This window comes from Neovison vison, chromosome 3 (genome assembly GCF_020171115.1).
Source record: "Neovison vison isolate M4711 chromosome 3, ASM_NN_V1, whole genome shotgun sequence".
NCBI classification, from domain to species: domain Eukaryota; kingdom Metazoa; phylum Chordata; class Mammalia; order Carnivora; family Mustelidae; genus Neogale; species Neogale vison.
In genome coordinates this window covers 161,001,934-161,016,599 of record NC_058093.1, presented here as the reverse complement: position 1 = coordinate 161,016,599, position 14,666 = coordinate 161,001,934, and the positions used below count along the sequence as shown (strand labels likewise).

General features: G+C 43.5%; 1 protein-coding gene across 25 annotated transcripts in view; it reads left to right on the top strand.

Moving 5' to 3' along the window:
• The window catches only part of DTNA (dystrobrevin alpha), a 355,640-nt gene that overhangs the window by 326,166 nt on the left and 14,808 nt on the right, over positions 1–14,666 (top strand). For 18 of the 25 annotated variants that reach the window (XM_044243173.1, XM_044243174.1, XM_044243176.1 and 15 more), the window contains 3 exons: positions 2,325–2,421; positions 4,318–4,338; positions 12,651–12,810. In XM_044243173.1, the coding sequence (XP_044099108.1) occupies positions 2,325–2,421; positions 4,318–4,338; positions 12,651–12,810 (278 nt within the window). The remainder of the gene's footprint in view (positions 1–2,324; positions 2,422–4,317; positions 4,339–12,650; positions 12,811–14,666) is intronic. The other 7 variants (XM_044243179.1, XM_044243191.1, XM_044243186.1 and 4 more) reach the window with 1 other exon arrangement.

Genomic DNA, 14,666 nt, shown 5'->3' with positions numbered 1-14,666 from the left:
GAGCTGAAACCAAGAGTCAGACCCTTAACCAACTGTGCCACTCCGATGCCCCAAGAGAAAGTAGATTTTAACACACATGCAAAATTAGAAATAATCTGGCAGAATCTCAGAATAAAAGGCATTCCTTTAGAGATGTAATACATTAAGCTCTGTACAAATAAAATTACTACTTAGTCCTTGTTTTCTTGTTCCTACTTGAAACCATAGAAGCTACACTACAAATGTGTTAATCAGACCCACATTTGGTAGCCACTTATAGAGAAGATTAAATAAACACTTATAGAAAAGATTAAATAAAGACATTAAGTGATTTTTTAAAAAATTGCATTTAATCAACTGCATGAAAAAGTAAATGTCCGGGGCACCTGGGTGGCTCAGTCCGTTAAGTGGCTGTCTTCCACTCAGGTCATGATCTCAGGGTCCTAGGATCAAGCCCTGCCTCAGGCTTTCTGCTCAGCGAGGAGTCTGCTTCTCCCACTCCCTCTGTGCTCTCTCGCTCATTCTCAAATACATAAATAAAGAAAATCTTTAAAAAAAGAAAGAGTGGATGTCATGTTTTGAAAGATTACTACTATAAGAAAAAATTACAAACAAGGTTTTTTTTATTGCTGATTAATTCTAAATTAATACCAGTTAACTTTCTCTTGTAGTTTTTAGATGCCTTTTCTTAGTATTTCTTAACTACAATATTGGAGTTTTACTGCAACCCTCTTCACAAAGTGCTCCTATGACTAAAAATCCAAAAATTACAGAGCAATATCTACAAGAGAACTGGAAATACATCAGAAACATTCTCTATCCTTCTACCAAGCCCTAACATGGTTATATTTGGAACATGAGGTGCAGACAAGGTCAAAGATAAAACAGCCAGTGGATTTGTCATTGAAGAATATTTTTGAATGGATCGAGGCTTTTAAAATTAGAATGTTGTAGCCGTGGAAGACAAAGACTATAAAATGCCATTAAAATCTATAAAATCATGATGATCCTTGTCCTTTGGGATTCAGAAAAGAGACAGTTGTAAAGATAATCAAAGGAAGAAATGCTCTGAGAAAAAGCCTTAGGTGGTAATAAAAGCCAAAAATCCAAATATATTCAAAAAGAGTTGAGACATGTTTACAAATTTTAAATTCATAAGTCATTAGAGAAAGTCTGTATCAAAACAAATTAGAAATGTTTCATTAATATCCATAAGCTGTCCTCCCACAAAATACCTTTTCAATTGGATGAGTCATTGACCTGTGTCAGTGTGACATTTTTATATTGTCAGGTTTATATTGCCATTTCAGAGTCTCTGCTCAAGCTCCACTAAATATTGTGCTGCTTCTCATTGAGACTGGACATATCCATTCATACATTAACCCATGGTTAAAGCATCCACGCATTTTTAAAATATAAGTTCCAACATCTCAAACCCAAACAGAAACCTTTGGGGCAAGGGGAAAAAACTGTGTGCATTATTCACTAATGATCATGAAACAATAGATTTGAAATTGACTTGAAAAGCATACATAGACGTCAGAAACATAAACCATTAACATTCTTCCCCATACTGTTTCATTTCTCAGTTCTCATTTCAAAGGTATTTTTGGTACTCTCAGTGTCAATATAAATGATAGAGTAGAGATTGTCCTTTGTGGTTTCCATTCTTGCTGACAGCTTAATAGAAGTTCTGCAAAACAAACAAAATTAAACAAACATGAACCTTATAGGTTATTTGCAGTTAGAACAATTGTGTAGGAACTCCTTTATTCTGACTTTGCTTTATATAAAGTCAAATCCAAAGCAGAAAACTTAAATTGACTATAAAAACTCTGTACTATGAATATTTCACCTCTGAAAGACATGGCATTGCGTACGAAGAATGGAAGAAATGAAAAATTAACTTTTAAAATCCAATTTCCAAATACTAACGTATCGGTATTTCCTTTGAGATTTACAAAAGGGTCCCTGCATTTGGAGGATCTATGGGATTGACCCTTTTCAGTGACAGTTTGGTTTTTGTTGGTTGTCTCAGGGAGAGACAATGGCAGGGCACAGGGCCCAGAACATAGTAAGCATTCAGAAAAGATTTCATCAAATGGTTGATTTGCAATCAACCATATTGGGTGCAATAGCAAATAGGATCCTAATCCTATTTTAGTATGACTTCTAACAAACAAATGTACACCTCATGTTCATTTGACAACATTTTCCTGCTTGGAAACCATGTTAGAGTTCCAGAGATGCCCTTTTCCTGGTGGTCCGCTATTGCCACAAGACTAAGAAATGTGATCAGCTCAGTTGGTTGAATGCTGTTCTGATGACAATTGCTTCTTTCTTAGACAGCGCAAGGATGAGCTGGAACAGAGAATGTCTGCTCTCCAGGAGAGCCGGAGAGAGCTAATGGTCCAGTTAGAAGGTCTCATGAAGCTACTAAAGGTAAGAAGCTCAAATACTTCCTAGACCTCTGACTATGGCATTTCTAAAAATCTTTCATACATAATGTGCAATTATTTTTCTAATGACTCTATGTGATTAACCCCAAAATATGGCTTCAGTCCCAGATATTAAGACCTTTTCTTAGATACAACAAATGATAGCAGTCAATGACAAGTCTCATTCTTATCCATTTCCTGGAACCAGACCACTGAGGACCTTCAAAGGACAACTTCTTGGCTTATTTCCAGTTCCTATGTCCTTAAAAATAATAAAGCTGGATTTATTTAGGAACATTTTACATTTAATAGCTTCAATAATTCTGAATAAAGTGAACAGAATCTTATGTCTAACTCAAAAAATGAAGATACAGCCATGAAATTTTGGGGGTGACTATAGTTTTATTAAGACCAGTAACTGTTAATTTCAGTGAAACATTTTACCTCATCTGTGTGGCTTTAGCAGCAAGTCACATAACTTCTGTGAGTCTCAAATGCAAACTATTTGCTCTCTGCGGGGAGGGGGTTTAATGAGAATACCTAGGAAGGTCCTCTGCAGAGTACTATGATGTTATTCTCCCCGGGAAGTAGCATTCTTCCTTTCATATCTCTATTCCCTTCTTCGGTATATACTAAATCACATTCCAAGTCACAGCAAGAGTAATCATGGCCCCTTGGCCACAGTCAGCTCAGTGGAGGAGTCAGAGCTATCTGGTCGGCCTGCCTGATGTAGACACACAGGAACCACTGTGGATTGGAAAGGGGACTTGCCAAAGGCAGGAACTGAAACTTCTGATGGAGTGAGGAAGGCCAGGTCCCTGGGGCAGCTCACCTGTGAGACAGACGTCCCTACTTTAGGTCCCTGGTTCTCCGGCATCCCTGACACACCAGAATTTATTGTTTCTCCCTTCCTCTTTTTCTTTCCTTTTCTTTTCTCTCTTTCTCTCTTTCTTCTTCCTTTCTTTCTTTCTTTTATTTATTTGACAAATACTTGCTGAAACCTGTGTCCTGGCCGGGTATAAGTGTGACACTTCTTTCTTTTGTTTTCTCTGCTCTTTTAATTTTTTAAAGAAGATTTTATTTATGTGACAGACAGAGATCACAAGTAGGCAGAGGCAGGTGGGGGGGGAGCAGACTCCCCACTGAGCAGAGAGCCCGATGCGGGCCTCGATCCCAGGACCCTGAGATATGACCTGAGCCAAAGACAGAGTCTCAACCCACTGAGACACCCAGGCGCCCCTCCACTTTTTTTTTTAATTCTTTAGTCAACTTTTCCTGCCATCAGTGTTGGGAATGTTTTATCGTCTCTAAACAAAATCTCCTTTTCAGTGTATTAGACCCATAAAGCAAGAACTCACTTTTTGTTGTACTGTACATATGAATACAGGACTAGATAACTAATAACCTCTTACTGTTTCTGCTCTGTTATCTCACTGGATGATCCAGAAAAGCTCTTTCTGCTTTCCTTTTCAAATATACCAAATGAAGAGGGTCGATCTCATCTTTCCCTTCACTGAATGACAGGAAACCTTGAAAACACCCCCCACACACTTATATTCCCATAGCTTCTGTCACCATAGTGATGGGATCCAGGAGTCCACTTACCGCCAGCCATCTTGGCAGCCATCTTGCCCACCTGAGCACAGTCTATCAGATCAGGATATACAAACACCAGGAGAGAGGGATAGACTGTGTTGAAGGATGTATGGACACAGGAAGGAGAGAGATGGTCTGTCTCAAATACCAAAAGAGATGTGGAACTAAAAGTCACCAAGGTAGGAGAGGCAGCCATCAAAGCCATGTTGATGTTCCCCCTCCCCTTTGCATTCCCTCACACTGTGTACATGCTCTTGCTGGAACCCTGGGTAATCTAACTGTTATTGATTCAATCTTTCTGTAGGAAGAAGAACTGAAGCAGGGAGTAAGTTATGTTCCCTACTGCAGGTCTTAACTAACTGTGGAGGGGCCTGCCATCCTGCTGTTGTTCTCATTGCTTTTGCCTCTAATGTATGTTCATGCTTCAGTTTGGAAAGAGAAAAAAAAAAAATCATACTAATTTGCTTCCTTTTCAATGTAGTGCTTGAATGGACACCTACAAAAGTTAGCATTTTTTATAACTATTACTACTATCAGCATCAAAACAAGAGCTATTATATCTTTTAGAAGAGGGGGGAAAATTGTAATTTGTTGGAACCTTTCTAGATCTCCAGAAGTCTACATTTCAAACCAGTCTCATGTTTTCTGGGTTGTTGATCAGACCCTTCTCTTAGTAGAGAAATGCCTACCCCCACTACTAAAGTTACACTAGGAAAAGTCCACAGACTCAAGCTACCCTCTACATCCTCTCATGCTGTCAACCATTTAGTTCAGTATCCATTTTAATGGAAAGGTGTGGGACCTCCTTGTATAAAAATGTCAGCCACTTGCATCTCTTTTCATTGCATAAGTATTAAGCCCTGTCTTCCCTGTCACTAAAATGTGTTCGACCTAAGAGAAACACTGCCCATTGTTTAGTTCTTGCAAGCAGAATCCCTACCATTGGTTCATAATAATCTCAAAAGAATAGGTAACTTTCAGGCTTTCTCTTATCACCAAGAACCTTTCTGCTCTGGGAGTTCACAAGGCCCTTACACATGTCTTCTCCGGAAGCAGGAGCACCGTGACTCCCGTAACCGTAGTCTAAACTGGAACCCTATGTCTGACCCTGTGGTCAGGTCCAGGGCCAGCAGAGGGAGTAGCATACTCAAAAAATAACAATAACAAACTAGAAGCAAAATAACAGCAGCTTTAATGTCAAGTGCATGTACTCTTGCTAGTGTTAGCAGGAAGTTTCATGTTATTTCCTGGGATCGATTAGAACCACAGCCTGTCCGATTTCAGCGTACCTTTTATTCTTCTGTATTCTCTTTCCTATTATTCATTGTGTGTGTTTGTGTGTAACAAAGAATGTCTGCAAAATGCTGGACACATTTTTACCCTTCATTCCCACGGTCTGTAAAAAAGGAAAGTGTAAAACTAATCTGTAATGTCAGACAATAAAGACAATGTATGACACTATTTTGTATTTTGTGAAAAACATTTACTCGACTAGAGTCAAATCTGACAGAGAGAGAGTCACCCTGGGTGAAGGACGGGCACGTATAGCCTGTGCCGTTGCCCGTAAAGCCACACACGGGGTATTGCTATTATACTTCCAACACACTTAGATCATGCTAGACAAGAATGCCTTGCTGTGCCGCTTCTCTTTGCAACAGCCTCTTTTCTTTCCTGTCTCTGACTTAGCATGTACACAGAAAAAGGAAAAAAAAGGCTCAACTATAAACTTCTTCCGCCAAGTGGAGAGAGAGGGCAGTCATCCTCTAGACAGTCAGCCTCCCTTGAGCAAGGTCTCTCCTGTACCCCTTTCCTGCCTCTTCCCAGGCTACCTGTTCTGGAAAGGCTTAGTGGACCAGTGGGTTCATGAACATATGCTGCCCAGAGCCAAAGCTTGGCTGAGGCTGAGCACGTAGAGCAGTGTCCTGCCTCCTTGCCTTCCCGCTCCTCCCCACCAAGCCCTCCCTGGCTCCACAGTCTGGGAGAGGCAGCCCTCAGCTGGGTCCTGCTGCAGAGGTTCTCGTGGGCACCGTCCAGATGGCAGCGGTGCTCTGTCTGGGCGCGGAGACCCATTTACTCGTCTTGACTCATTTGATTTGCTTGTACGCTCAAGCCTCTTCTCGAAAAGGACCCGAGATAGTTTGCAACAAAAGTCATCAAAAATGACTTCATAAAATAAATTCAGAAAAATCAGAAATGAAAGAAAAGATAACGCCAATATGCTCATCTTAAGCAGCAAGTGTGTGCCTCGGAGCTTTTTGGCCAGGAGACAAGGAAAAAAAAAACAAAGAAAGAAAGAAGGAAAAGTAAAACATAATAGGTGGTTTTATTAGAACCCAAATGCCAGTTCTCAGGGGACCAAAATTTCAGTTGGCATGAAATATAAAAAGGAAGTCTTCCCTCAGAGCTTTAGAGGAGAAGCACTAAGTAATGAAACAGATAAATACAGCAGCAGATGTCAAGTGGCTGATTATGACACTGACCTTCAGCTGAAATTAAAGACAGAGAACCCTGACTGGCCCGATCGGGAGCAGGCAGTCCTACAAGGAAATGAACATATGCCATCCAAATGTATAGACTTCCTTTGGTATAACATGATCTAAGGAGAGAATTTAGAGGTTTTAGTCTGGCGTGTGCTTCTAAATTCTGTTTTTTTATTTATGAGCCTTACCCCTTTGGGGACATTCTCTTTGTAAAATCAGATTTCAGACACTGCGCACAACAAATTGTGCTTGATTTAATAACCTCTACTTGCTTTATCATAAGTCTGTGTGGTTCAATGTATTTTATTATACTGGTATATATAATTCCTAATTATGCTGTTTCTTGTTAGAGGTAATGCATGAATTTATTCCCCTTGAGGAGAGAACATGAATTAAAAAAAAAAAATAGTGCCTGTAATATAACATGATGATTATGGTATCATAAGCAATAAATTTTTTTTTTACAAAACTTGCATCAAAATTATCCTACCCTCTTTCTTCTTTGTGTATCTTTAAGATTTATTGAAGGAACCATAAAAAGAACACTCATAAAAAGTTTAGTAATGAAGGCAGCTGGGGTGTACTTGCAGTGACAATATGTTTCTGTTTCTGGTAGACTTCCAGTGCCAAATATCACATCCCAATCTAAAACCAGATATCCTGACTTTGAGTTCAGAATGTAAGGTCTCAATAAAAATTTTTGTAGAGAGATCACTGGTGTTAGACCTGATTGGAGGGGTCCCCACTCTTCTATCACAGCTGTAAGATCTTGACTAAGTCAACTAACTTCCCAGGAATCTATTAAAAACACACTGAAAATTACACAGCTCAGAGGGTTGTTGCGTAGATTTTCAAAGATAATGGATGTGAAAGCACTTTGTAAAATACTATATGCATGTCAGATACTAGTTCAAAACTGCATATAGATGTTTACACATGTGTCCAACAATATGCAAACTTTTCTAACTGGACCCCTATTTTACACACCTGCACATACACAAGAACACCTTCCCTACTCCTCCCTCCAGTTAACTAAGTGTCTCGGTCAGAGCAGGAAAGTGAAACCTTTCAAATCCTGTCTCCTGCACCCATTCTTTTCTCTCTTTACAACTGGAGGCCCTATGAACTCAGGAAATCCTGGTCACTCAGACTCCTACTTCTCTAAAACACATTGTGGAACATGAACAGGCTAGAAATGATGAGTTCTACCAGCATCAGTTCACCTTCCTTTCCTTTCCTTGCCCATTCTTTCTGGTGGGTATTCTGTGGAGAGGGGGGATGCGATCACAGGTGGAATAGAGGAGTTGGAGGGGGCAGAATTCATCTCATAAATAATCAGCTGCGATATTCAGACTCTCTCACTCTCTCTCACTACATTTTTTTTTCTTTTTAAGATTTTATTTATTTATTTGACAGACAGAGATCACAAGAAGGCAGAGAAGCTGGCAGAGAGAGAGGAGGAAGCAGGCTTCCCGCTGAGCAGAGAGCCTGATGTGGGGCTCAATCCCAGGACCCTGGGATCATGACCTGAGTCGAAGGCAGAGGCTTTAACCCACTGAGCCACCCAGGCACCCCTCTCACTACCTTTTTTAAAATCAGGGGTTAGCCCATTAATTCTGGGAAAGTAAAAATTACTTCTCTACTTAAAAACCTGAGGAGATAACCTTCTAGTTCAGATTAAACCTAGCCTCTTTTATGACATCAGAGACCCCCAAACCTGGCACCACCCCTCACCAGCCTCAGTCTCCTCCATTCTCCATGATGAACCAGTGCGTCCACCATCCTGGCTCCCTCACGCTTCCCTTCCCTTGTTCATGACACGCTAAGGCCTGGAATGTTCTTCTCTCCTTGCAACACATCCTCTCTTCTGCCCCGAAATCTCCACTGTTAAGACCCAAGTCAAGTGATGCCTCCTGCCTGACCTGTCAGAATTAGTCACCTCATCTGTGTCCCCGCAGCACTGTGGACACAGCAATCCCTTTAAGGATAGTCAGTGAATGCGTACTGGACGAAAGGATGACAAGGGGGTCAAACATAGCCAAACGCTGCTCTGCTGTACCTTCTTAAGCTAACGAAAAGCAGGCAGACTGGGCTGTGTTCCCAGCCAAACCTGAAAGGCAGACTTTTTTCAGCCACGGGGAGGGTATCCACTCCTGTCTCGTGGTCACCTGCTCAGCTGCATCTCCAGGAACAGCTGTTTCAGCGATTACACATTTGGTCCTTTCCCTGAAGCCTCCCTCCTTTCTGGTGCTGAGAGGAAACCAAAATACTTCCTGGAAAAGAATCAGAAAAATGTATGGATTTTGTCAGCCTTCTTAAAAATTAATACAACAGCAAGTTGAGAGGACCCAGAGGATGGAGTGCAGAAATGAATTTTTCATTTATTCGCTAGGAAGCGAGCTATTCTAAATTTGCCAAGTATGATGTATGTTTTCCTTCTTCCATAAATCAACTGTTCTCTCAGGAATTTTAGATCTCTATATTGATCTGCATGGACCATTGTCCCTTACGTCTTCTCTCCATTAATCATCAAGTAATTTCCAGGAAAGGATGTTCACAGAGATTACGCACTCTAACTCTTCTGAAGTTGTTAGCAGACAACCAGACTTCATGACCAGGCCAGAGGACACCATCCACAGGGGTCACCACCTGAAAATGAAACCCAGTGATATCGCCACTGATCTACCCCAACGCCAAGAGGCAATTGCCCTTTCCTAGTGACCCTAAAGAGAGAGCTGGAAGGAAGGCCAGAGATGGCATTCCCAGCAGTAGACCCCAGGAAATGCATCATACTGGACAGTGTCCAGACAAAGAGACATGATCTCCAGGGAGCCAGGGCCCTCCCCTCCCCAGAGTCTGGACATGAGGCGGGTGTTGGGCACTGCAGGGGAGATGCCAGTGAATTGTGTCTCCAGCACACAATCTCCACTTAGTCTTCACACAATCAGACTGCTTGAAATTGTACCAATTAGAGATTCATTTAGGAGATGGTGGCTCTCCGTCACTCACACAGCGGTGTAATTTAGATTCAGCCTACTGTTTTTCCCTTAACACATAACTACAGTCAATTATTTGTCTCTTAACACAGAACCACTAATAGGGGCTTTGAAGGAAGGAAGCAGGCAGGAAGAAGTGGGGAAAGCTGATTTTGGAGACCAGGCAGTACAAAGCAGGGAGCATTGGGAGTGGAAATGCCTCAAACACAGCGGGAAAGCTAAGGGCTTGAGCAGAAGGGGAGGTAAGAGACTTACAGACAGGAAGGTTCCAAGCACCAGGTTATTGCCCAAGGCGGGCGGGGGTGGGGGGGGCAGGCAGCCCTGTGGGCTCCCTGTACTGGAAAGCCCAACTAACGGGTGCAAGCAGCACCAGGATAGCCATTAAAATACTGAAATGCACACCCACAGCCCCACATCTGAAGTCACTGGCTCCAAACAGGTCCCAGGAGTCAGAACCTCTCGGGCTTTAGAAAGGCTGCGCAGTGCAGGGAGCATATACACAGCTTCAAATCCTTATGAAACAAAATACTTTGCTTTTTGGATTTCAGATTTGCAGATAAGAGATTTGCACCTGCATTTCTGGAGTGATTGATAAACAGCCCGCAGGCTCTTCCACCCCTGGGGCACTCACACTCTCCCCGCAACCGGGCTACTGAAAGATATCCTCCAGGCCAGCCAGAAGCCCTAGGCTGCTACTCCAACTCCACGGATGGGGCCAGGCCCTGCACCTCCTCAGCTTCAGGCTGCTAAACCTTTCTCTTCAGTGAAGCCTGCGATGGGTAGTCCTGATGCCTTTGGTCCTCAGAAGCGACTGTGGGGCTGCGGGAAAGCCCCAGGCTTGCCAACGAAAGGGGGATCCACTTTGTTTCTGCCATTCTCTAGCTTGGAGGCTTCGGGTAACCGTTACCACCTCTGAGCCTCAGTTGGCTAACCTGAAAAATGGAGCCTCGGTTGGCTAACCTGAAAAATGGGAACATTATACTTCATACAGTTGCTAGGAGGATGAAGTGACATAGTTGGGGTTGAATTAATTTATAGACGGCAAACTCCTATTCGAATATAAGCAACTATCATTCCTAGTTCCAATAATGAGGAGAATGAAACCAAACAATGTATGTAAAAGTGCTCTGGCCACTGTAAGTTACATTAAAAAGTGCCATTGTATTACTACTACTACTACTACTACTATTACTACTACTACTGTTATTATCAGGAAACTCCCACCCCAGAAGAGGGTCTGGATCCCCAGAGTTGAGGGGGTAACCCAGCTACATAGCCAAGAGGAGCCTCCTTCCTTCAACCTCTCTGTCCAAACTCTCATCCCAGTCGCTCCTCCCTGCTGTGTGACTGGTCCTTGGGGAAAAGGACGGGTAAGGGCAAGAAACCTGCCAGGGGCCCCGCCTGGCTCAGGGCAGAGGAACTCCTTTGAGGGCCCCCCAGCAACCCAAACACAGCTGGGCCCCTGCATTCCAGGGTAGCCAGAGCATCTGTGCTCAGAGCATCTGTGCCTCTGACCCCAGCCCAGGCTCTCCCGCTCGACCTCCCCCAGCCATCCTCTTGACCTCTCTGGGCATTGCAACCCACACTTGCACATTTAGAGTGATGATGCCTAGTGCGGTTGGTCGTGGAGAGAAATCAATGGGGAGGCACATGAAAACCCCTCTACCTGGCAAAGCACGACGCAAAAGTGAAGTCGTTTCTTATCGGTGTGGGGAACAGGAGGATACCACGGTAGCTCAGAAGCGGAGGTTTCGTGGTTATTGAGACTGAGCTGGCAAAGTCTGCTGGGGGAAATCAGGCGCGTCCTTGAGCAGGCTGGGGCCACAGGCTGCCAAGGGTCACGCTCTTCGCTGGGCCCGGACAGACCATTCGAGGTACTGCTGAGAGTGAAAGAGTGGCATCCCCAGCCTACCGGCGTCACATGCGTTCTATGCTCTGCTCTGTTCTCCTTTGCCTCGTTTCTAATTCTAGATTTTTCTCAATTTATAGATTTGACTTTTGTGTGTGACGCTGAGCCCCAGAAAGCTAACAGCATGGCATTTTCCAGAACTGATGTTGTGTGTCTTAACTGCAAGCAGACCCCACAGCAAAGTGTAAATCGAATAGTCCAGAGCACAGCTCTCAGGGGGCATGTCCCTGGGTCTGAATGCGTTGATGGTCAGTCTCTGGGTCTTGCTGTGAAAGAGTCTTCTGTCTCCCTGGCCGGACCCAACAGACCGGAATGGAGTTTATGTGAACGCCCAATGCACCTGAGGGTCGCACCGCATTTTCTTACTCATGATTGGCTTCCTTCGTAGACTAATTATCATAACACGGGAAAGCTTTCCAAGAAACCTCATTGTCGAAACAAAGCTGTGAAATTCAAGGTGTGAATGGTTTCATGCCTAGGAGTATAGTACAGACAGAAATGGCTTTTTGTTGTTTTCTACTTTTTTTCTTTACTCACTTTTAAATCTCACTGCTCTTATTGCTAAAATAACTGCTTTTTCATAGACGCAGAGAAGGACATTCCCTACAGGAAATGTCGCCAAAAATCCCTAAAGTAGCCGAAAATTAGAAGCCGAGAGTTCTTTTCGCTTCCTCATTTGAATCGAGTCACAGAGCAATTTGACAAAGTGAACTTTTGCCCCAAAATAGGGATTAAACAATTTGTGCCTCATTTGACCCTTAATTGGAGACTCAATATGCACCATATTCACGGCGTGATCTGGCCTATAAATTATCCTCTAAAGATCATGCCAAGACAGAGAGAGAGATTGAAAATTTAGGAATTATACAAACCACATCCATTCCCAAGGGTCTCCTAGTTTATATTTCGAACTCTATCCTGAAATGTCTTTTTATTCTACACGGAACTTCCCTCGAAGAGGAAACAGACACACCTTGTAATTATCACCGCTTACCAGTAGCCTCATTCCACGGTCACACATCTCGCGTCCTATAGAACAGGCCTCTACTAATATTCTTAACTTCCAGTGTGTAACCCAAACTCTAGACTAGAGCCCTGTGGTCCTGAATTCTGTGCCCCGGCAACTCAGGTTTCGGATTACCGTCTGCATGAGCCCGGGCGTCCTCCTGCTGGGGAACCCTCAAGGTCACTGTTTCTCATCTTTGCCCGAGGCTTTGGGAAAACCCGTTAATGACTTGCCTTGTCTCTGCAGACGCAGGGGGCAGGTTCTCCTCGCTCCTCCCCCAGCCACACCATCAGCAGGCCCATCCCCATGCCGGTGCGCTCCGCGTCCGCCTGCTCCAGCCCGTCGCACACCCCTCAGGACTCCCTCACGGGGGTCGGGGGAGACGTTCAGGAGGCGTTTGCGCAGAGTAAGTGGTGGGGGGGTGCCCTGGCTGTCGCTGCGTTCCGCTTCCCTCCGCGGCAAGTGGGACCCCGCGGTGTGCTGGGCGGGTGGAGTTCATCAGAGCCACCGAGCGGCTCGGCCCGCGTGGCCCTCGGCCCGACTGGTCTGGAAGCTCCTTAGGCGGGTCACCGTCGCTTCACCGTCCTCCGTCCCTTCGGCTTCTCTAGCCCGGCTCCACTTTTTAGGAGTCTGTGCGCATTAAGGGAAGGGACATCCTTTCACCGGTATCCCAAGAACCTTTGTAAATGGAATCCATTTTAAAATTCCGAAAGATCTTATTTCCTGCTTTTTTTCTCTCGGTGTTAAAGCAAACTCAAGATTGAGGTTAAACTGTCCCAGCCGAAGTGGGATGGAGCCCCGCGGCGATCCAGCGGTCGCTCCGTCATTGGACAGCCGCCCGCCCGCCAGCGTTGAATCACTGCCTCCGTAACGTGGGGCCCTGGGGTTCCGCCTCCACAGTCGATGGAGAAGCCCCAAGAGTGATAAATACAACCGTATTCCTCCACCTGCTACGTTTTCCATTCACACACCAGGGCTAGGGGCAGGGTACGCAAGGCAAGCGGTTTTGTGCCTTTGGAAATAGGTTAACCCCCTGAGAAACTTGTTCTTGCCGTCGCTTTTTAAACCTACAGAAAGTTCGGAACAAAGAAAAAAAATCTTCTTACAGGACCCTCACCTTGCCAGTCTCATTCCCAAACTATTAGACAGTTTGGTCCTTCTCAGCTTTTCATTTATATATGATTATAGGTAATTTTTACAAACACCTACTCTTCTTTTTCACTCAAACAAGACCATGCATTGTATTTTGGTCTGCAGTTTGCATTTTCTTTAGGTTAGCAGTGTATCATGAACATCTTTCCAGGTCCCCACATAGAGATCTAAGGAAAAGGGAGATATATTTGATTACTAATTTTAAGGCAAAAATAAATAAATAAAGTCAAAAGACCAAAAAAAAAAAAAATGGACTGAGGAAGACATTTCCAGAGTGTGTGGCAATCGAGTTTCACGACTGTAGCGCCACATAAAGCATATAGAGATCAGTAAGAAAAGACAGTCCTGAAACAGAAACCGGTGAAGGATATGGACAGAAGAAGCACTATAAATTGCCAATAAAGATATAAAAGGATGTCCAATCTCACAAACTGTTGTAGAAATACAAATATCACCTCTCGCTTAGCAGATTAAAAAAAAATTAACATAGGCAGAGATTGCAAGAGTATGAGGAAAGAGACACTCATGCATTGCGTATGGAGAGAAAATCTTAAATCTTAAAGGAAGAGAATGATGTACTGTCTACTCTGAGGGAGAGGAATAGATCCATAAGAGGGCTTTTTCTTCTGAAAAAGAAAATAAGTTATACAAAATAAACTTTTTTTTTCACTTTTTAGAAGAAAAAAATGTTCTTTCTCTCAATCTCATCTTGAAGAAATATACAGCATTTTTAACCAAATTGAGCTTTCAATTATCATTGTTTATCTGACTCTTGACCTTTTAATTTACACATATTTATTATTTTACCTATTGAGGTTTACTTCCGGAGAAATTACCAGAAGAGCCATCGTGGCTTAGGGGCAGCCCCTAGCTCCTAAAGAACTCATGTTTTGTGACTTCATCTGCAAGTCAGGTGTTTGGATTCTTGAGTCCTTTTTTTCCAAGATGTTATGGAGCCCTCTGTTCCATCGCTACCTCATACCCAAGCCAGTCCACAGACACCCATTTAACCCTTTGTGTGCCTGAAACCTCATCGTAATCTTTGTCTGCCATGAAAAACCATAATCGAAGTTGGAATTCAGAGTCCCGGATGTACACCTTCTGCCCAGG